Source organism: Corvus moneduloides, chromosome 21 (assembly GCF_009650955.1).
Source record: "Corvus moneduloides isolate bCorMon1 chromosome 21, bCorMon1.pri, whole genome shotgun sequence".
NCBI classification, from domain to species: domain Eukaryota; kingdom Metazoa; phylum Chordata; class Aves; order Passeriformes; family Corvidae; genus Corvus; species Corvus moneduloides.
The window spans coordinates 9,822,189-9,844,865 of NC_045496.1; the positions used below are offsets into that span (position 1 = coordinate 9,822,189).

The 22,677-nt window shown below is 50.0% G+C and overlaps 2 protein-coding genes across 4 annotated transcripts; both read right to left on the reverse strand.

The window, feature by feature from the left end:
• Positions 1-119: 119 nt before the first annotated feature.
• On the reverse strand, positions 120-9,008 carry DPH7 (diphthamide biosynthesis 7). 3 transcript variants are annotated; one of them, XM_032130776.1, is made up of 9 exons: positions 8,809-9,008; positions 8,247-8,383; positions 7,731-7,818; positions 6,913-7,007; positions 5,207-5,373; positions 4,318-4,390; positions 3,477-3,542; positions 3,135-3,307; positions 120-2,107 (listed from the first exon to the last, which is right to left on the reverse strand). In XM_032130776.1, exons 1-9 carry the CDS (start codon positions 8,944-8,946, stop codon positions 1,494-1,496), a joined length of 1,551 nt encoding a protein of 516 aa, XP_031986667.1. In that variant the 5' UTR covers positions 8,947-9,008; the 3' UTR covers positions 120-1,493. The 3 variants fall into 3 exon arrangements, with proteins under 3 accessions (XP_031986667.1, XP_031986668.1, XP_031986669.1); XM_032130777.1 differs by lacking the exons at positions 8,247-8,383; positions 8,809-9,008 and adding an exon at positions 8,112-8,240; XM_032130778.1 differs by lacking the exons at positions 8,247-8,383; positions 8,809-9,008 and adding an exon at positions 8,056-8,145.
• A 2,570-nt stretch (positions 9,009-11,578) lies between these two features.
• ZMYND19 (zinc finger MYND-type containing 19) lies at positions 11,579-22,595 on the reverse strand. Its single transcript, XM_032130779.1, has 6 exons — positions 22,480-22,595; positions 22,053-22,112; positions 20,746-20,852; positions 15,583-15,723; positions 14,463-14,643; positions 11,579-13,134 (listed from the first exon to the last, which is right to left on the reverse strand). Exons 1-6 carry the CDS (start codon positions 22,528-22,530, stop codon positions 12,991-12,993), a joined length of 684 nt encoding a protein of 227 aa, XP_031986670.1. The 5' UTR covers positions 22,531-22,595; the 3' UTR covers positions 11,579-12,990.
• Between the last annotated feature and the right edge of the window lie 82 nt (positions 22,596-22,677).

Here is a 22,677-nt window from a genome sequence, read left to right on the forward strand (position 1 = left end):
ACCGCTCTGACTCCTGAAGAACTTTCAGCCCTTGGAGCCTGAGCCATCCCAGGGCAGAAGGTCCTCACGAGGACTGCCAAGTCATTTGATTTTTAAAACCCAAAACAACCAAAAAGAGATCAATCACTTGTATTGATTTTATTTTAGAAACATCCAAAAATAGCATGTTTTTTCTTTAGCAAAAGCTCTTGTTTTCATTACTAATATGAATCTTCATGTAACAGTGCTCAAGAATGTTTGCTAAAATACACACTCACCCTTGCTAAAATACACATTCGCCCTTGAAAAGGCATTTCCAAAGCAGCAAAGTTCTCATCTGCTCGACCTCGTTTAGCTGCAGCACTGTTACACAGAGACCTGTTGCTGGTGTTTCTTTCCCTCCAGATAACTCATTCTTTAGGACCCTCAAAGACAAACCATGCAAGCTAAAAGTTACTCATCTAGTTTAAGCTGGTTTTTTGTTTCTAGGAATCGAGAAAATGTTCCAGAAGGGGTGTTTTGATATATTTCACAGTGAAAAAAAGAGAGCTAATGGAGCAACCATGAGAAATCCTGCAGCCATTCCTGGAGGTAGTTGGGCAATGCTGTTAAGATTTTGGTTTCTGTACTTACTTTGAACTTAAAAAGATGTCAGGAAACACCGCTTACACTTTTTGGAGGTTTTGATCTTAAAGCTGTTCACCTTTTAAAAACTGAGCTTGACTTTGGACCTAAATGTGGCTCTGTGGAGAGCAGAAAACATGAGCTGGATACTGAGAGGCTGTGGGGGGTGGCTGAGTGGCACTGAAACATGGTGAGGTCACTACAGGATTTATCTGAACCACGGTGGGTGCTCAGCTGGGAATGATGAAGGAGTCTGCAGTCAGTCTGATGGGAAATGATGGAGATGTATGAGGATCCTCACAAGGAGCATCCCACAGCACTTCCCATCACGCCAGGCAGTCTGCACTTCCTTCTGAACCAGAACTTCTCTATTAGACATCACTGTGAGTACATTGCACTGCATCTGGCCTGTCTGAGCTCTTCTCCAGGGACACACACACATCACACGGCCAAGCCTCTGCTCGGGGGCTTTTCTGAGACGTTCAGGGAACCTTCTGATCACTTACTGGGTCTGTACAGCAGCACAGCTGAGCCTGGTTTGTGAGGGAAGGAGGAGAACGTGCTTAACAGATCCATTGTGAAATGCAAACCAGCCTTGAAAGGATTCAAATCTGAGGTACAGAGCAGCAGCCTGTGAGAGGAGGGCTGTTCCACTTGGAACTAGGACATTAAGGGAAAAACTAAATAAACCTGTCTGGGCATGACCACAGGCCGGCAAGCAAAGGCTTCCCTCTCTGCTGAAAATAAAACACCAGGAATTCCATCAGTGTTGGCCCTGAAAGACTCCCAAGCTCAGCAGTAAGACTGGGAAAGCCCAGCAGAAGTTAGGGCATTACGTTCAGCTGTCACTTTCAGTTCAGGAGTTTTCCTCCCTCTTCCCTCAGGACTGGTCAATGCAAACTTTCAGCTGTTCTTTCAGATGGACATCCAGGACTTGGAACATCCAGAGGGGTCACCAGGCTCATCTCCCACTTCCAGATGTGGAGGATGTTGTCATAGAAGGAACAAGTGGCTACAATGCTCATTTCTTTGGGGCTGTCTGGAGACCTGGCTGAGTCACTGCCTCCATCCAGGCCCATTCCATTGGGTCTCTTGGCTCCTGAGTCAGAGCCGCTGCCTGACCCCAGATCTGCCCCTTGGGCAGCCAAATCTAAACTTCCCTTTAAACCAGAGCCCCTCACCAGTCCAGGATCCCCAGCCAACTTTGGCCCTGCCCCTGCTGCGAGTGCCACAGCAGGGCTTTCACTCTCCTCATCCAGGATTACATCAAAAGTAGCTGTAGGAGACTCATAAATTATCTTCAGGTTCTGGACCTGCAAATTCAGCCTCTCGTCTCCTTCCCCTGATGTTCCCATGAGCTCCTCCGAAGGCTGGGATGCAGCAGCAAGGTCCTGGGTTGCAGCCAAGGAATCCCTCGGACACAGCCTTGACCAGTCAGCCCCATAAGCCAAGGAATTGTGCAGGACATAGGATGACAGGATGATGCATTCCTCTGTGTTTTCCGCTTTAAAAAAAAAAAGATAAATGAAATGACTTAGAAATGAAGTTGTGGGTTGCGGCAGAGTGCTCAGCAGCCATTCCAGCACTGGCTGTGTCCCATGGGAAGAGTTCTCTGGTTATTGCCTTCTTCACCACAGAGTGAAGCACTCCAGGAGGAATGAGGTACTGACCGTTTTTCAGCCACCTCTCAATGGCCTTGATTTGCCCTGGGTCAGCAGCAGATGAGAAGAGGGTTTAACATGCATGAGGTTTAAGAGCATCATTATTCAAAGTACCTACAAAGGCTCAAGACAGGCAAGATTGATCACACCACAACCTTCACCGACCCATGAACACACCTGGGGGATTGCCAGGTCCTGGTTATTAATACACTGCAGATGTTCTTCCTGTCAGCTTTCAGCATTTGACTCTGACAGTAAGTAGACATCAAGTTCCCTCCTTCCCCACACAGGAGAAATGCTATCCTCATTTCCTAAACAGTGGATTTGCCCAAGGTCTGGAGAACCCAGGAAGCCAACTATCCTCTGTCAGACTGCATTTGTAATGTGAATGCAAACAGCTTTTCCACCATGGAAGTACCTCGTGATTCACATGAAAGGCTTATTCATGTTATTCTGGATTAACCAGGCTGCAGAGCACTTCCTTCCTGAGGCAATAACCAATTCCCCAGCAGGTCAGTAACTCCTGCTAACAGGAAAGCACCACCTGACAGTCAGGAGAACCTCTCTGAACCATCACAATGAACACAAACCCAGAATGGTTGTGCCCTCCCACCAAACAAAAAGGCTTTCTTCCCGTGAGAAGAAGTTATGGGGGATTTACACACGAACAGTGACAGGGCCTTGGCACAACCGAGCAGGCCAGCAGAGTGCACAGGTGTGGAAAAGCTGGAAGAATTACCTCAAACTGGAACAGAAGTCTATGGCTATTAACACCATCTCAATCCTGCCAGCAGGGTCAGAGCTGGAGCTCCCCATTAACCTGGAGGCAGCAAAGGAGAGCAGCAGAGCAGCTCTTCCCTGGACACTCACCCAGGCTCCCGCGGCAGTCGAGGATCTTGAAGCCGCTCTGCATGCAGGCTGCCAAGAGCACGAAATCACAGGTGGGGTGCCACTTCAGCCTCCAAACCCCACCTTCCACGTGGGTGTCAGCCAGCGGCTGCTTCATGTTCCTGGTGTCCCACAGCAGCACATGCTCATCGTAGCTGGGGACACACCACAAAGAGAAAAGCAGCACAGCCCAGTCAGGGCACAGAAGAAAGGTAGGGAAGACCACGTGCTCTGCACCACATGGAATTTCTGAAGAGGCAGCAGCACGTTCAGGTAACAGAGGAGGCTGGTCACACCAGGGGAGAGCAGCTGGAAGGGACTCACCTGCCTGTGGCCAGGAGATTCTCCCGGTGGGGACTGCACTGAATGCTGCACACACCCATGGAATGTCTGCAGAGGGAAGAGACAGCAATTCGAGAAGGGCTCCTTCCTTGAATTTTGAGTGCACATTATTTCATCAAGGTGTCCCAAGAGAGGTGAGCTCAAAATTTCAGTCCAGTGACCCACCCAAGCAGAGTTCCATCTACACAGTCCAACAGCATTCCCAGGGACAAAACTTCTACTCACACCATCTTTCAGCACAAGTATTTTCTAATAATATTTACCCCATAAACTGCTGCACAAAGGCCCTAAGAATTCCAGCAGAACAACTCCATTCCCAGGAGACTTTACTCCCAGAATTAATATTTCCATAGCAATAGTCCCCAGTGTAATTTAAGTTTACATTTAGAATTCCACTGGAGAGCTGTGTATATTGTTTTAATCGTAGTTTAAAATAAGATATGAAATCACTTTGAATAACTGAACAGTGGATTACAAAATATTTTCTAAAAAACATTCCATAATAATATATCCCAATTTAACACACACAAAAATTGCCAAAATAAAAGTGTAAAATCAGGATCCTTTTCAGAAAGAAACTGCCACCCTCTTCACATGTGCAAGTCAGCACTTGGTTTATCGTGTTGAAGGACATGGAGAAGAAGGTTTCAACCTGAAGTTGTCCTGATGAAAAACACTAATAGATCCATTTCCCAAGGGAGGCAGAACCAGGATCCACTGTCACTGCTCATCTCCAAATGCAGTGGCTTGGGAAGGGGCACAACAGCAGTGGGTGTTGGCACCCCACTGCTGAAGGGTGTTGGTGTGGACAGGGCTCACTCACCTCCTGCTGGTGAAGACTGGAGCCTCCGGACTGCACCTGGTGTCCCAACCCTTGAGCAGGCTGTCATCCCCTCCTGCCCGGGGACAAAACACTGTGACCCTCAGCACCAGCCCTGAGCATGGGGCAAAGCAGTGCAGAGTCTGCAGCTCCTCCCGAGGGGCAGCTCCAATCTCTGCCCTCTGTGACCAGGACAGCACCCAGGGAGCGGCTGGAGCTGGGCCAGGGCAGGCTCAGGCTGAGAGCAGGGAAAGGTTCTTCCCCCAGAGGGTGCTGGGCACTGCCCAGGCTCCCCAGGGAATGGGCACGGCCCCGAGGCTGCCAGAGCTCCAGGAGCGTTTGGACAGCGCTGCCAGGGATGCCCAGGGTGGGGCTGTTGGGGGGTCTGTGCAGAGGGGTTGGACTGATGATCTTGGTGGTCCTTTTCTGCTCAGGACAGTCTGTGATACAGAGCTGATGCTTTCCAGCCCTGGGATCTCATAGAATTTAACAGACACACCAAAAATCACATTGAGGCTCATATTGGCAATACCCATCACCACAGAGAACACATCTGTTATCAATACCCTCACTTTGGTAAGAAACAAACATTACAAGTCATAAAGACTGGACTCAAACAGCTCTCTGGCTCTTTGCATACTGCAAGGGAATATCATCTTTTTTTGCCAATAGCCACCCAAAGTACAGTTTTCAGGGTACAGCTTCTCCTAAGTAACTCCAACCATTTCCCACCATCAAGAAGCCTTTCACCCCTAAGCAGAGACCCCAGCTCCTTCAAGAGGTGATGCAAACAGCATACCCAACCCTGGGAAGTAAAATCCCAAGGAACACTTCCCTAAACAAGGGGCCCCCTCCCCAACAGCCCCAAAGGAGCTTCCCAGCCCATACAGACCTGAATACACAATATCAGTGTCCCAGTAATTAAAAGCAGCAATCCAGGCCTCAAATTGGTGAGCTTCCCACTGGTTCAGGACATGCACAGAAGGAGCAGATTCATCTATGGAGAAAAGATTCAGCTTCCCCTCTGAATCACTGCTGATCACTCTCAAAGGACATCCACTACAGCGGGGTACAGAGAAAACATTGGGAATTACTGCAGCAATCAAGTATTTCGATTCAACTAAACACTGACAGACACTGGCAGCATGGTGGCAGGAATGACACATTCATACAATTCTTTTCAGCTTCAGCCCATTCCATCTTTAAATCACCTGCCCCAGTGATCCCTGCTCTCATAGGGAGCAACCACTCACACCCACGTCAGGGAAAGAACCACCCCTGGCTCTTGTCTTTCTCAGAGATGCAAAACTTGACTTCTTACATGCTTCACATTACATCAATAAACAAATTCCATGTGAAGAGGGATTTTTTTTTTCCTCCAAGTCAGACTCACAACGCCCTTTCAGAGCCTCTTCCCTCTTCTGGAGTACAAAGAGATGTTTTATTTCCTTGCTATCACTGAAACCCAAAGCACTGGCTGATCCTGACCTTTCCTGCTCTCTTCCTGTGCCACAGCACAGTTAGTTTCTAGACACAATGACCTTGGAGCACTGGCAAATGTTTTGCAATTCCCAGTGCACAGATTTTCTGACATTCCCTGACATGAACTAGGTACCTTCTGTTTGGTTACCTGCAACTGCAGGCACTGCTTTGGTGGCCTGAGGCTTCTTTCCAGTTCTGATCAAATTATTCAGCCACACTGAATCTCCCAAATTCCCACATAAGAGATACAGGGCCACCCCCTTCCTGCAGAGATGTGAACGATGTACATTTGGCTTCTAGGAGACGTTACTGGTCTCTCAAGTGACAACAATGACAGGCTTTAAAGGGGCTTTTCATCAGAGCAACAATATTGGGAAGGACAGAGACAAGAAGAAGGAATGTAAGAAGAAAGTCTAACTGGCAATTCTACTTACTCATTAAACAGCATGCACAGAAACAGCTTTAATTAGCAAATTTGCCCTACAGCATTAAGCAATGACTGCCTGACCCCCCTGGTTTCCAGGCTCACACCAAAGGCACCACTCTTCATCTGCACCTACAGAACACACTGACCCTCCTCTTTCAAGGTACAGCTAATTCAGGTTATTTCATGCAGCAATGCCATTTCTGAAATCTCATGTATGAGTGCTTGATAGAGGAAGGAGCTGCTTCCAAACCAATTCTCTCCTGTTTCTCACTAAGCCATGATTAAACTTCCTACATGTACTATTATTAGCAATTCTTAAGGAGAACTTCACACTAAAATTTCAGCTGTTCTAAGAGCAGAGTTGGAACCAGCAGCTCCATTTGCATCCCGTTCTGGTCTTTCCTTTTAACAAAGGCAGCAGAAGACACATCCCTGGCTCACCTGCTGCCATTCCCCAGAACACAACCTCACATTTGTTGTTTGTTTAGTCTCTGCTCCTGTTCCAGTGGCCACAGTGCTTGTGTTCCTGTTACCTCTGCTCTGGAAACAGCAACTTCTGGAGCAGGGCCAGAGAGACAGCTGGGATCAAGAAAGTCAAAACCACTAAAGACTCCTTCATCCAAGTCCTCAACTTCTCCTGAAAGTTGTCCCACACACACTGGCCCCCAGCCTCCATCTCCCACCCTCACCATTGCTCTCGTCCAGTGGACCAGTCCAAGGACAAGGCCAGTCGCTGTGCCCCGAGATCCACCCTGAAGCGTGGCTCCAACATGCAGCTGTTCTTCTACTGGAAACAAAAGGAATGGATTAAGACTGGGAAGACAGCAGGCACATAACAACAGGTGCACTGCTCCCCACGGCAGTTTTCCAGAGACTCATGAGCAAATGAGGGTCCCACACCAAAGAAGCAATGAAATGTCCCCCAGCACTACAATCGCCCAGTGCTGGCTGAGAGGCAGATGTGCACACACAAGATTCCAGCCTTCTGCTGCTCATCTCCCACCAAATCTCCCTTAAACTCTGCTTCCTCTCAGGGAGTGATGAAGTGCAGGAGAAGTGATGACCCAACTGCTGAATTCCCTTACAGACTGGCCTCTGCTTTCTTTGCTCTGTGAGAATGGCTCTGATCACTCTCTTCACTCACCACCAAAAGAAACCCCACTCCAAAAATCCTCCCTGCTTTCACCAGCTTTGCTCCTTCTGATGTTTCCCAGTTAGTCCATACTTGTTTCCAGGGATTGCTTCTGCCCCGCTCCTGCGTCTCCTTCCCCACTTTGCAGGTGGGCAGAGCCCAGCCCAACTCTCTGGTGCCACAAACAAGTTTATAGAATTTATGATAAACATTATCAGAAGACAAAAGAAGCATTAAAAAAGCTAAGGATGCTGAGGAAGCCATGGAAACCACCCAGCTTTCCTGCAAGCCAATGCACACTGCTAGTAAATGTAGTGATGTATGAAACACGAGTTAAAACCAGCTTCAGCAGCAGCAAGCATTGCATCCACCCACCTCACTTCCAGTCAGGTGGCAAAATTCCACGGCGCCTGTGGAGTTTGCGATGCCAACCATGGGATGTTCTGCAACAGGAATGTGGCACCTACAAGATCAAGTTAAACAGATCTCCAATGTCCATCTTTCTTGAAGAGAACAAAGCCATAACTTTCGTTCCAACATGCACAAGGAGAAGGTATGTGACCAAAAAAATCTCGCATTAAGAAAATCTAAGGCTCCTCAAGTTCCCACACACCTGCGAGGAGGGGATTCTGTACAGGGGAGATCTACTGTATGTTATTATATAAATAAATGAGGTACAAAATCACGACCAGCCACTCACAAGTCAGCAGAAAGGGTAAAACAGAAACAAGGCAGTCTTTGCTCATTGGAACAAACCGGAAAGTATTTCCCTCCAAGAAGTCAGGAACTGTTCCATTAGTAACTGCTGCTGTTGCTGCCATGCCAAAAAAAGGATCCCCAGAGGAGCAGAGCCCGCTGCTGTGGCACCAAGCCTGGCCGGGCCGGCGTTACCATTTGATGTCCAGGATGGCGGCCGTGTCGATGCGCTGGATCTCGGTCAGCGGGATGTACGGCTGCTCCTCGTTGTAGTGGTACAGGTAGAGCCGCCCCGTCCGGTCACAGGCCCCACTGCTCCCTCGGGAATCGCTCTGCGGAAAACATGGGAAAGGGCAGGCTCAGCCGCGCTTCTGCTCCGCACCCGAGACCCTGCTGGGAGCGGGGCTGAGGCTCCCAACTGGGCAGTCCCAACCCTGAGGGATGAAAGCCACCACCGGGGCCAGCCACGCTCACCAGAGGGGCCTCTCTGCCCCTCCTCGAGCCGCCGCAGCCGGGACAAGGCAGGACCGGGGATGGGGACGGGGCTCACCCCAGAGCGGGGCCAAGCGGGGACGGCGGTTCGCCCTGCTGCGGAGCCGGCCAGGGATGGGGCCAGGGCTCGCCCCGGAGCGCTACCGGGCAGAGATGGGGATGGGAGTTCGCCGCGGAACGGTGCCGGCCGGGCGGGGATGGGGGACTCGCCCTGGAACGGGGCCGGCGGGGGCCGGGGCTCGCCCCGGAGCGGCGCCGGGCTCACCTGGTCGGGCCGGCGCAGGTGGTAAGTGCCGCAGGCCAGGATGCTGTGCCAGCCCTCCACCGGGCACCACTCCACCGCGTCCGCGCTGAACTCCGTGTCCACCACCTGCAGCGTGCGCGTCCTGCACGGCGCGGCCATCGCGGGCCGGGCCCTGCTGCGCCGCCGGGGCGGCTCCCGGGAGGCTCCGGGGAGGCGGGGCCGCCGCCCGTCTGCTTCCCGGTCAGGGCGGGCCCGGGGCGGAGCTGCCCCCGCGGAGCCGCCTCTTCCCCCGGCCGGGCAGGCCGCGCACGCCGGGGTTCGGGGGGTTCCGCCCGCTTGTCCGCGCCCCCTCCCAACGCGTCCTTCCCGGGGGAAAGAGCTGCGGCTCCAGCGCCCGCCCGGTGAAGGACCCTGCCCTGAACCCGGCAGCTGCTCACGAGAGAAAACCGGGCTCAGCCTTCCTTCGGCATTTTCCCGGCGCCTCGCTTAGAGACCTTCCCCACCCCGGCGCTTCCCGAGGAGACACGGGCTGACAGCGCTGTTCCTGCGCAGAAGCTGTTCCGGACCTCGGAGCGATCCTGGTCCCTGGCCTGAGGCTTTCCCTTTCCCCTCAGTCCTTTCCCAGTCGGAGGGCGAGTCCTGCACACTCGGGATGCATCCCGCACCCATTCCCCCCGCGGTGCCGCTCCTGGGTTGCCGCTGTTCCGCAGGCGGAAATCCTGCAGAGCCGAAGGTCTCGCTGCTGAGAGACAACAGTCAAGGCCTCGCCGTTTGGTGTTTTCCCGTAACCAACCCTACGTTTTATTGACACTGAACTTCATCTCCCGCTCTCTCATAACATCCTTCTGCAATTCACTCAGCCTTTTATATTATTACACTGAATAACCTCATCAGTGGATGTTGTCAGCTTCATTATTCATTACCTTTCTTCTAAATGATTTTTTTTATCTATTGGGCATGCATCTGTTTATTTCCCACCAACAAAATAACCCTCCCTTCTACTCTTCCTTTCGTGTCTTTTAAACAGTTGTCTATGTGACATTTCCCTTTTTGACCAGCAGCTTTTTTTCCTTAAGTACCTTGAGCAAAGTCATCATTAAGTGCATTTTGGAAGTTCAGATTGTCCCAACCAAATCTCCTTTTCCCTGCTTGTTGATGCCTGGAATTGAAGCAGTTCCAGTAGAGTTTTGAAGCACGATTTCCCTGTACAAAACCCACCCTGACTCCTCCCTGGTATTCAGCCACTGGTGCTGCATCACAGCGTCCATGAGTTTGCGGAGTGCAGGTGGCTGTAGTTTGAAATTCCTCCCAGAAGCTGCTGGGACATTTGCTGTGACATTGTACCAAGGGAGAGGTCACCATCCCAGCTGGGAGCTCGGCTTATTCATCCCTGAGCTCCCTCAGAGCCGTAGGTGGCACCGTCTGGTCCTGGCAACTTGTTGCTGCTCATTTCAGCTGAACTTTAATCTCTCCTAAAAGCACTTCTGTTGTGAACAGATTCGCTGTGGAGCTCTCCATATGGAAGTATTCCTGTGTGAACTCCACCAGCTCTTTCACATGGAACACATATGCAAACAATTCACTGGATTTTCCTCTGCTGACACTTTCATCTTCAGGTCAGCCCGTCCCTTTGCTGTGCATCAGTCTCTGCTGACTCCAGCAGTCCCCCTGCTCTTGGTGTTTTCAAAACTACTCATGCACATTTTATGACTTGAACATTCTTCCTATTCCCTTTTTCTTTGCATTATTTTGCTGGGTTGGTTTGTTTGCTTTTGCTTTTTCTGCATTTCACCTGCCAAATGTTATTCTTTCCATCTCTTACATTTGAACACAGTTCAGTTTACAAAGGATTTCTTCTTACTCTGAGTATCCCACATGCCCCCATTTAATCCCACCAGCCCCCTTTTGCCCTCAGTGCTGTTTTGCTGGGTGGTGAAGCTTTGCTCCTGGCCCATGTGGTGTCTTACACCGTCTCCATGCCACCCATAAGCATTCTGGTCTTTCAGCTAGGTCAGAACCTGGGCAGTTTCTTTCCACTTGCGTTGTTCTCACAATCCTTTAACCCTGTGAGCATCTCTCCTCCCCACCTGCTGCACCCCATCCTCCCATCCCTTTCTCTCCCACATTCCCTGGGATCAGGATTTCCCCAAGCACCTTCCATCCTGGCTCTGTCCCACCTTTCCCTCATTCCCTCAGGGGAATTTCTCCATTGCCCCACCAGGCCTTGGTCTGCAGCCTGTCCTTGTCCTCACTGCAGCAGCATTACAAACATCAGCACCAACTCCTCCCTGCTTGGTGCTGCTCAAGTGTTTAAGGGCTCTAAGACTGCACTTTGTTTTGACAAACATGATTCCTGGTAATAAAATGGAAAATTGGCAGGACAAATTGCAGCCTTTTAAACAGGCAAGGAAAAAAAAAGTCAATACTTCTGCCCTGTTCAATGGATTACCCCAAATAATAATAAAAAAATATTCCTTATGTCCCATTTTATATTAATCAAAAAATGTGCAGTTCATTTCAAGGAAAGAATTAAATGTTTCCTTTTAAAAAAGGAATTACCCATTACAGGAAAATGTGATTAGGTCCCGCTTGGTTTTTTCACACCGAAGGGCATTTTGGGCTGCCTGAACAGAAAAATTACAGTACAACCATGGCTTAAGAGTGGCAACTTGACCAAGTGCCTTCAAGTGAACTTCCAGCAGGAAGTTTCAGAAGTTCTTCGCTATTTCCCAAGGTGCTTAAAGCCAAAGGATGAAAACCCACCCAAATATTAATAATTCAGAACTTCCTGTGCAGATATTAGAAACAGAATATAATATTGGAAGTCCACAGCAGATCAATTTTCTAACAAATTGAATACAAGCAAGACCAACATTGCAACATGAAGTGGCAAAGTGAATCCTGATTGAAAAATCAAAATTCTAAACGGCTTTTACAAAAAAATTTTCACAAAGCACTCCAAGAAAGGCTCTGCATTAAGCACTCAGCAGCTCACATTCTTCTACTGTGAAGCAAGACTAACACCTGGCACTAAATTATCCATTTAGTTCTTCAGGAAACTCAACTGATGTTCCTTACACTTCTAAGGCAAAAATGAAAAAGAAAATGGTTATTCATGAAAAGAAAAATAGGCATGTGCTCTGCAAGGGAAATCTTCCTCCCATTCTACTTTGTTACTACATAAAAAAAAGTCAAAAAGTAATTCTTGAATTAATGACAACTCTTTAAAAAAAGTGAATAAATAATTCAACTTACCCAGTATTAGATATTTAAACATCTCTGCACATGACTGGAGTGTTTGCTATGCTACGGGGAAGCCACGAGGGCAACCACATCCACACACAGCTGCTACCTGAGCTCCCCTACCACTGCCTTCTGTACAAGGGCTTTGGAACAGAAAGCTGAGCCAGCTTCCTAAAAATCCTGGCTGCTCTAAGGCCCATCTCCAGCAGCCCCTCCGAGGCAGCCCTGGCTGCAGTGCCTGGACACAGATCCCAGAGGGTCCCTACAGCCCATGCCAGCTCCTGGGGCACTGCTCCTACCCTGCAGGCACTTCCAGCATCCAGGGGTGACTGAGCTCTGAAGGCAGCTGGAAGGGAAGGGGAAAAAGCCAGAGAGCAGACATGGATTCATTCCAACCTTTACTTTGTTTGCTCTTTTTTTTGTTTGTATTTTCTTTTAAATAGAGCTTCCATGCAGAGTTCTCCAGAGTTAGTGCTGATGCCAGAGCCTGCCCCGCCGGCCTTGGCACTGCCACAGACACTTCTGCCACATGGGAGGAAAAGCTTTTGCTACATGACTTTTTTTCTTTTTTTTTTTTGTTTTGTTTTGCTTTTTTTAAACTTTTAGGCCAACAACATGTTCTCATCTGAACATTACAGTTAATGAGTGCTATCAAGAATTCCTAACAAAAACTGTACATGAGTTTACAAACGTATTAACATATAAATAATGAGAAGCTTCCTGCCTGGAGCCTCCACAGTAGTCTTTTTGCTTGAGAATATAATACTGGAAGGGCAGACCCGATCCCTTTCCACAGCACCAGTCAGAGCTGGCTTAGTCCAGTCAGCTGTTCTGCTCAAGCATCACAGGGTTTTTCTTCAGTGCCTCTGGCTTCGATAAGCAGTCTGTCATACTGTGCAAAAGCAAGAGTCCAATGCCTTTGGGAAGGAATCCTGCTGCTGAGAGGCCTCTGCCACCCGGTCATCGTTCTGGTCCGAGCTCCTGCTGGAAGGTCCTTTTCTTCTCCCGACAGTGTTTCTTGTGAGCAGGCCAGTCCTTCTGCTGGCACTGCGAGCCGCAGTACCGCGCCACCTGGCAGCGGCCACAGATGTTGAATTCACGTAACTGGGGACAAAAGATGGCATTAGAGGGGCTGCTCAGGGCCCAGGAGAACCTCAACATCGCTCCTGAGGGGCACCCCAACAGCATTCCCAAGAGAACCCAACAGCATTCCCAAGGAGCTCCATGATCGGGTCTTGCACGCCTGTCACACACAGGTGACAGGACAAGGATAAACAGCCTTAAGCTGAAGGAGGGCAGGGATAGATGGGATATTGGGAAGAAACTGTTCTCTGTGAGGCCCTGCCACAGGGTGCCCAGAGCAGCTGGGGCTGCCCCTGGATCACTGGAAGTGTCCAAGGCCAGGCTGGACAGGGCTTGGAGCAACCTGGGATAGTGGAAGGTGTCTCTACCCGTGGAATGAGAGGAATTTTAAGGTCCCTTCCAACGTAAACCAGGCTGGGATTCTGGGATTCTATGAAACACAACATCCACCATGAGTATCAGAGAATCAAAGGGGTTTGAAGCAATTTCAGTGGTTTTACAGTTGCTCTTATAAAATGGGCTTAATAGACAAAATATTGGAGCATTGCACGTTTGTTGTCACAGTGCTGCCATTTTGTCAACTTAAGTTCTGTTTTCAACTACAAACACCTGAAATTCAGAAAGTATCAGGAGGGCTGCACAAGCTCAGCCACTGCCAAAGTTACTGTTATCCAGGGAGCTTTTGGGCACAGGCCCAAATTAAAGGCAGAGCTCCCTCTGCTTCAAATACAGGGCATTTAAGATCATTTTTGCAAACATTCCCTTCCCCAAAGCAGGAAGTGGAACACAACGGGTTTAGCCCGCTCAGCATCTGCTCTCACAAGCCCTTTATAGATAAGGCATCTGTGTGACAGAGGCACAGCCCATTCTCTCACTCCTGATGTTGCTTTATCTTCCTCCAGCAGAACCTTTCCTCCCAGCTCTGCCCTGAATGAAGGCCACTCCAATTCACCTTCTGCTCAGGAAATGGTAACCAGGTTATTTTTTGATTCCATGACTGCCCAAACCCTCTTACAATGCTTCCTGTTGCCTCATACAGCTGCTCACTCATCCCAGCTCTGCTCCCTGGAGGAAAGCTTCCACCTGGCTTTTTGTGCACTCTGCAGAAATCACCCTCCTCCCAGCAGCCCAGTAACATCCACTGCTCCAATCAAACCCATGTTCCCTCCAGCTGAAAATTATCACAGGGTCTGGAGGTTCAGGCCAAAGAAAACCTGAGTAGAAGAAAATTACTGGTTTTAGCCACTGAATGGCTCACGTAAAGCTCTGCATTTTAAATAACAAATAAATCCCTGGACACCCCATTAGCCCAAGGCACCCCATGCTCACTCCCAGCTCTCTGAACCCACCTGTTTTTCAATCATTGTGCAGGGAGGGTAGTGACATTCATAGTAAGTGCAGGAGTTCTCTTCCTCCTCCACAACATCCCCGTTAGCGTTGTAATATCTGGTTACATTCAGGACAGGAAACTGCTCTTCTATGGGGTCTGTAGGAAGCTGTTGGATTGCCAGCCAGTACAGACTTTGTTCCCTGGAAAATAAAAAAAACAAGTACCAATTTGGTACATCAATTCATAATAATCATACAGAGAAACTGATTCCAAATTTATTAATAAATAAGGTTAACATTGTATTTAGCCTCACACTGCACATACTGCTCATATATTGGGTATTTTTAGGGTTATTTTAGCCCAAGTGCAAAACTCAGAAGTTTAAAAGTATCAATCAAGAAACATTTCTACCAAGCAAAACTATTTCTGTGCAAAATTATTCACACCAAGTCAAAATTTATTTCTGGCTTGAAGTCTGTTCCTTGCTCTTGAACCCCCAAAATCACACAGAGCATTTGTAATTCACTACAACTTCTCAAAATCAGTTTAAGCAGCTCCCAACATCCCCATCCTAAAGGTACTGCAGGTGTTTCAGGAGAAGAGTGTGATGTGAAGTCTGGGGTCTCCCACTGTGTCACATTCCTGATTATCCAGATCCATCCTGGCACAAAGAGTTTGATGTGCTGAGTAGCATCAGTGAAACCCAGCCCGTGGGAAGGTCCCACAAGCTGCTGGTGAGAGGTGCTGGAAGCTGAGCCCAGACTGACACTGAGTGAGTCCAACCCCAACCCACAACTTCCATCACGAGCATTTTGCAGTTCCCTGTTCCCGCAGGTCACACTGGAATTTCGGTGTCTGAGAGGCAGAAGGCAGCGAGATGTGCAGCTTCCCCTGAGCCTCTGCTCAGCTGGGAGGGCACAGAGGCTTCCTGCTCCTCCTGGCACAGCCCCGAGGGTGAGATGGTCCCTGCACAGCAGGGCTGGCGAGCGCAGACTGTGCCCCAGGTGAGGATGCCGGGACAGAGCGATGTATAAAGCATCCAAGGTCAAATCAAAAAGGCTCTGGCAAGGCAAAACTCACTAAAGGAAGGAGACAACATTTGAAGAGATCTTCATTCCCCCTGCCAGGTGCTGCCATACCTTTGTTTGCTAGAGATTTCCTCAGCCTTGGGCTTCCACCCCCACGGGACGAGGCGCAGATTGTCCAGGCGGTTGTCCACGGTCACCGAGTTCAGATGCACCACCTGAAAGCCAGGAGCAATCCCTCCCCGGTGCCTCTCCCTGCAGGAGACAAAACCAACCTGAAGGTCAGTGATGACCAAGAATAGCTAAAAAACAAAGGATCACACCAATTCCAGAGGCAATGTGATTGGGACCTGCTGGCACTGGGCTGCCAACAGACTCCAGTGGCTACTTCAGACAGGGCAAGTCCCAGGAGAAAGTGCCTTTTTCCAGCAGGTGATTTCAATTATACATTAGTTGAATGAAAAGGCACTCAGAGTATAGAGTAATTTTAAGCATATTGCTTAGTTCCAGAGTCTATTCCTGCAGTTACTGCTAGAGATCCTTGGAATTAGTGTTCCTTGAAAGGTGCCAATGCTGGCTTATTATTTTCATAGGAAATTCTATCAGACACATTTGTGCAAGTTTGGCACTGGTGTGGAGCCACAGAGCTTGTTTTTTATGAAGGAACCTCCCTGGGCAGCCACAGGACAGAGGTTTCACCAAGTATGCAAATGCTTTTCAGACTCTAATTGTGTGTAACACACTGAAAGTCTGAAATGACTCCACAATTGACCAAGAGGCACCTGAAACTTGCCCAAAACCCAGAGCAGGACTAAGCCAGGATGGCTGAAGGGGGAATCTCCCCTACTGCCTTCTAAGAGTTTCCATTTTCCCCCTTCCCCTTTTCACCCCTCCTTTCTCTGTTTCATAAAGTTCTCTGTCGAATACCCTCATGTTTGACAAGTTTCTGTACCACTTCTTGCGGGAATCCCCATCCCAGCTGAAATGCAAGGCTTGGACAGAAGGCTGTGTCCCTGTGTTTGCTCTGCCATGAGGAACTTCCCAGCACAGGAGCACAAGGGCCAAGCAGAGCTGACAGCACTCACTGAGGTAACCCAGCACCTCCTCCCTGGAGATCTTCCAGCAGCTTCCCACAGCTTCACCCAAACCCAGCCTGGACACTGAGTCCTGCTCAGCCTTTACTGAACATTTCAGCTCAACCAGTTTATTTAATTTTCAAGAGGTATTTGCCTGAGTTTAAAAATTCCCACTTATTTTAACCTTTACAAAGCTCAGCATTACCCAGCAGAACAGAAAACTCATTTCACTGTCATCTACAATGAAAAATGTAGGATTTTGTTTTCCTGATCAAAATCCATACAGACATGGATAAGTTATACACCTTGGGGGTAAGAAAAACTCTTGCCCCAAAACTTCCTAGAATTTAATGAGCAGAATCCTCTTGGAGAGGGCTACAAGCAGCACCTACACACAGACTGTGCTCCAGCTCCCACAAGGAGCTGCAAGGACACCCTGCACGAGAACAGAGCCTGGAGCCTCCTCCCAGGGAGTCTGCTGGGCCTCCATGGAATGGGGAAAAGTTCTTCCCTTTGAAGGTAAAACAAATAAAATCCTTCTTTTGGGGAAGAAGAAACCAAACCACACACATAAAAACAAACAAACTATGGCAAGGAGTCTGCTGAAGTGCCTTAAAGGAGGAAGCCTGGAATCCCAGCTTGATTTGGGCTGGAAGGGACTTTAACATTCAGCTCATCCCCTGCCATGGGCAGGGACACCTCCCACTGTCCCAGGCTGCTCCAAGCCCCAATGTCCAGCCTGGCCTTGGGCACTGCCAGGGATCCAGGGGCAGCCCCAGCTGCTCTGGGCACCCTGTGCCAGGGCCTGCCCACCCTCCCAGGGAAGGATTTCCCAATATCCCATCTGTCCCTGCCCTCTGGCACTGGGAAGCCATTATAGGAAAAGCTACTTCTGAGTTGTTGAAGGCCAGCAGAGGGTCTGGCAAAGGGAATCAGGAATCCTGAGGGCTCCAAGTGGGAGCCCAGGAACTGGTGAACTGCTGAAGGTGCACAGCAGTCAGATATGGAGACAGAGAAGGAGAGAAGGTTCTTAGAATGAGCCTAGGACAAAGTGCCAACTGGAGAGATGGGACAGATAGGAGCAAGGAATCTGGGAGGAGGAGACAGAGGTTCAGAGCAAGAACAAACTGAGCGGGGGGGGGGAAAGGAAGGCGATTCCAAGACTAAGTTAAGAAATATTTTTAAATTTGATTGGATGAGAGTTTAGAAACTGCTAGAGTTGGGGAAAGAGAGAGGATTATGAGAGATTGCTCCCGACACTGGGAAGTCACAGCAGAGTGGCACATGCCTACCCCTGCTCCTCCACAGCCCAGATCTGCACCCACCACCCCAAAAAGCAAATTCTGACCAAATCCCCTCCCACACTGCACCAATCTTTCCCTCCCTGTATGAAACCACATTGATCTACATCACTGGCAGCTTCTCTGTGACCTCAAGTGACAAAAGCCTAAGTAAAGGTGGAAGTTGGGCCTTGCTGGTGAGCAGTGAGTGTTGAACACCACTGCACTGAGGTGTCAGAACTGGTAATGCCAAATTCAGCGTGGTCCCTTCTCTGCACACATCACAAAGGAAGCTTTGAATGCATGAGCACCTCCCACTCCCCTCCCCAGGCTTCAGTCTGAACCATGGACCACCCCAGTTCATCCAAACTGGGACCCCAAACTGGGCAGCAAGGACAGGCTGTGGAGAACCTGCCTTGTCCCTTGGAGAAGGAGCAGAGAAACATCAGTAATGCAGCCAAAAGGAGCTTCTGCCTCTCCCTGCACTCCTGAGCTCCTGCAAGATGCCAGGCAAAACCCTTCCACCAAGACTTTTCAGGGAATTATCTGGATTCTGCTCTTTTGGTATTTCAGCAGCTCAGAACCCAGGACTGGAATACAAGTGCAGACACAGCAATTCCAGGCACCAGGAACCAGAACTGAGCCTGTTACAGGCAGCAAGATGGTAAGTGCTCTAAAAAAAACCCTAAAAACCCCCAGAAATCAGGTCTTGGATGTCTTTTTGAACATGCAGTTGGTGATACTTATGACTAATCCCCTGCTGCTGCTGTTCCCCAGGGAACATCTCTGCACCCAGTAGAACACAGAGAGCTGGGATTGCTCCACAGGGAACGGGCTGAGGAGATGAGACTTCTGCAGAGACATCCAAACCTGCTCTGAGAGAGCCAAAACTCCATGTGGAAATCACAGCAAGCACCAGAGAGGCTGAAGAACCATCAGGAAGTTCCTCCTGTAAGAATTTTTGCAGCTTATGTGGGGAATTTCCAGCTCTTGGTTGCCTTTTGATCCCACAGTTCCCTCTCCACAGGGCAGCAGGAGCGCTCTGGGAGAAGGTCCCTGTCACTGTTGCAGCTCCAGGCTTTCTATCCCAAGGGCCTCCTGACATGAACAAAACAACCTGCTTAACTTATAAAGAAAAAAGAATTCAAAGATCTGTTTTACTTGTATGTACCACATGCCACTCACTGTATCTTAAACCAGAGGCACACAACTCGGCTGGGTTTTCATGGTTTTGGGGGTCCATGTGCAGAGAACAACTGAATTACACACCTACACCTGCAGCAATCCATGTTCTTTGGTCTTCATTCATCCCAGGAGTGAGGCTGGCACTGGGAAGTGCAATCACTGCCTGGCTCTGCCCAGCTCTCCTGACTCTCACAGGCTCCAAACCCCCAACACTGCCCCTCCTCACCAAGGGAAGGACCTGCCACTACTCTCCAGTTCTGGTTTGTGCTCAGAGCAGTCCCCAAACTGCTCTGTTTAGCTGGGGCAGAAGCTGCACAGCCCCTGCAGCCAAAGTCACCAGAGACTCAGCCATGGACCTGCAGTGCTTGGGCTGCAACTGAAGATCAGCAACACAAACACCTTCAGGACCAAAAGGATTTCACAGTAACAGCAGAGGTATTTTATATTTTTTAGTCCAAAAATCTGCCTTTGCAACTCCAGAACTGCAGCTCTGCTTGCCTGGCAGCTGACACCCCCCTCTGTGCCTCTCCAAAATCCCCATTACACACAAATCTCTTATTTTTCACTCCAGCCCATGCTCGAGTGACACAATTTGAATTTCCTAACTGAATATGCTCAAATTACTTCCTAATTTGAGTAAAACAAGCCAGAAGAGGCAGTGGCTGGGCTGTGTCATAAACAAATAGCTGGGCTGTCATCATTTGCACAGCCTTCAACAACTGACCTGAATCATTTTAAGGTGCTGTTTAATGCTACTTACAGATAATAATTATGACTGTCTGAGGTTCACAGTTAGCAGCAGCTGTCAGTGATTTGCTCCACATGCTGCAGCCAATTTCATAATTTCAACAAAAGTTCTATGTGCAATAAGATTAAACATTAACAGATGCAGGTTAAAATCCGTATTTAATAAGCAGATTGGAAATAATAATAATGGTCTGATAGTCTTCCTGTCTCCTTCCTCTTGTGCAGAGCCTGGTTCTGGGGAATAAAAGGTAACCTGGAATGATAAAGGGCATCCTGGGCACTGTGACTTCCAAGGATATGGAACTGAATAGAAAATATGCTTACTTTTTCCAAAAAGGATTTTAAAAGAACTAAGGTTTCTTCAGCAGATCCCACCTTTTCTATAAACCCATCAACATCTAGAAAGAGCAATAGATCAGCTCAGAGGGTAAGCTGCTCTCACACGAGGAAATTGGCCCCTGATTCTTAATGTTAATCCTATGAAGGATTTCAAGGATTTGTACAGTATGGAAAATAAGAAGCAGCAGCTGGTATGATATGATGAACCATCAGCATCACTTCAGGCAGTTTTGCAGAAAGCCATAAAAAACACCTCAAACTTTAAAGTTATCAGAAGCTCCCTTTCTCCAGTGCTCTGCCAATTGTCAGTGGACAAAAAACCCCACAACAAACCTTCAAAGGCTTGTCTTCACCTATTGAATGGTGCAGGTCCCCTCTTTTTCCCCCCAGCTGAAGTTTGAGCAGCATTTCTCAGGTGTAAGCAGGGTCTCCATGAATCACACTCACCTCTCACTGCTTTCCCTGCCTGGAATGTTTCACAGGCTGTGCTGTGTGAGGACTCTGCAAACCAAAGCCCTGTGGGCACCCTGTGCTGGGTTTCCAACTCTCCTGAGGGGACTTAAGTTACTACAGGCAGAGCAATCACCCCACACGAGTTGGTGGCAGCAAACTGGGTGAACCCTTAGCTTTTCTCTCCCTCCAGTACCCACCAGAGCAGCTCGTGCAGGAGGCGGCCTGAGCCCCGGCCCCGGTTCTTGTCGAATGCGTAAGCGAAGATTTTAGCACCATTCCCATCAGCATCCACCTCCATCCGAGCCTAGAGGGAAGGGAAAGGCCGTGAGATCACCCACACAGGGCAGCAGAGCCCCTGCTCCACTGGGATGGGGGTGGACCCAACATTTCACACTCATCCCTGTGGGTCACTTGAGCTCGGTGCCATCTGAGCTGTCTCAAACCCCCAAGGGGACCCAACCAGCCCGGCTGGGAAAGGGCAGGGAGGAGCTGCCTGGATAAGGAACAGCAGGAATCCAGCTCTGGGGCTGGGATTCACATCAGGATCCACATTCTGTCCCTGTGCAGCCAGCAGGGCTTTGCTTTAAGCACTGCCCCTACACCCATCTCAGTGGGGTGCTCCTGAGGGCGAGGGCCTGGCCTTTTCCCTGCACTCCACAAGGTTGTGCAGGTGCCAAAGCTCACAGAGTGCAGCAAGAATTTGATCCATTTGGGACAGTCACAGTGTGCTACTGCCACCAGTGACAGAGACACTCACAGTGGCTGCCAGAGGGGAGGCATGGACAAACAGGGAGTGTTCTGGCAGCAGCACGGCCACAACTCCTAAAATTCCTAAGAACAGCCCCAAAACATCCATTGCACAGCAAGAATGTAACAAGTGATGGTCCCTCCTCCAAAAAAGCCTTATTTGTTGAAAATTTTGTAATAATTTTCTTTTACTTTCAAAGCCTTGCTGGAACCCACTTACCCTCTTCCAGTGGATGTTAAGAGTAAAGGACACATTTTTTTGTCCCATAATCAGTTACAATAATACAGGTTTTTTTTATCCAAGAGTAAGTGCAGAGTGAACATTTTTAATGTTTGCCAAACCACGGGAGGACAAATTACCAGTTCTCCAAAAGCATACATATAGTATGAAAACTAAAAACTGCATAATAAATTAGTAAATACATGTTTTAAAACAGTGTTCATCTAATTATAAAAAAAAAAAAAGAAAAAAAGAAAACCCAGAACTTTTCCTGCTTGGAAGCCTCCACGTTGGGACTTCAGTAACTTAAAACTGGTTCTTTTTCCCCCAATCAGGGGAGCTGCAGGCACAGCACTTCCACGAGCGGTTTGATTGGAGCAGAGCACAAGCAAAGCAAAAAGCCGAAGCTCCAGCGGGAGCCCGAGCACCGGGAGGGCGCGGGGAGCGGCGGCGGGGCCGGGGCAGCCCCGGGCGGGGAAGGGAGTCACAAAACCCGGTAAAATAACGCGAGGGGAGCGCGGGCAGCGGGGCCCTCACCTCGAAGGAGTAGCTCTCCACCAGCGGGATGTCCTGCTCGTCGATCAGCGTGTACTTGGTCTGGAACACAGAGAGAGCCCCGTCAGCGCGGCCGCACGGCCCGGCACGGCTCCGGCACGGCTGCGGCACGGCTCCGGAGCGCACGGCACGGCTCAGCAAGGCCCGGGACTGCACGGCACGGCTCGGTAAGGCCCCGGCACGGCTCGGTAAGGCCCCGGCACGGCCCCGGAGCGGCTCGGTAAGGCACAGCACGGCCCGGCACAGCACAGCCCTCCCCGCCCGGCAGCACCGGCCGGCCCGCCCGTCCGCTGCCCCCCGCCCAGCCGGACCCCTCGCCCCGGCCCCGCCGCCCCCCGGCCCGCCCGGCGCGGCTGAGCTGAGCCCAGCCCGGCCCGGCCCGCCGCGCCCGCCGGCGCCCCGCGCTCACCTTGCCGGCCACCCGCCCGAGCCGGACGATGCCCAGCTTGAAGTCGGTCATGGCGGGGCCGGGCCGGGGCCGCCGCTCGCCCCGCGCCGCTGCCACGCGCCGCCGCCTCGCGCACACCCGGGGGGCGGGGCCGCCGCGCCACCGCCCCCCCGCCGCCCCTCGGCCAATGGCGGCCCGCGCCACCGCCCACCCTCGCCC

What these genes read in the sequence shown, in the direction of transcription:
- DPH7 (XM_032130776.1), bottom strand. Translation starts at nt 8,946, where the DNA reads ATGGCCGCGCCGTGCAGGACGCGCACGCTGCAGGTGGTGGACACGGAG. An exon ending in GCCATCCTGGACATCAAATG is followed by an intron (nt 7,819 to 8,246) that starts GTAACGCCGGCC and finishes TTGATCTTGTAG; the next exon opens with GTGCCACATTCCTGTTGCAG. An exon ending in CGACTGCCGCGGGAGCCTGG is followed by an intron (nt 2,108 to 3,134) that starts GTGAGTGTCCAG and finishes TTTTTTTTAAAG; the next exon opens with CGGAAAACACAGAGGAATGC.
- ZMYND19 (XM_032130779.1), bottom strand. Translation starts at nt 22,530, where the DNA reads ATGACCGACTTCAAGCTGGGCATCGTCCGGCTCGGGCGGGTGGCCGGC. An exon ending in TCGGGCGGGTGGCCGGCAAG is followed by an intron (nt 22,113 to 22,479) that starts GTGAGCGCGGGG and finishes TCTGTGTTCCAG; the next exon opens with ACCAAGTACACGCTGATCGA. An exon ending in GCACAATGATTGAAAAACAG is followed by an intron (nt 13,135 to 14,462) that starts GTGGGTTCAGAG and finishes TTTTGTCCCCAG; the next exon opens with TTACGTGAATTCAACATCTG.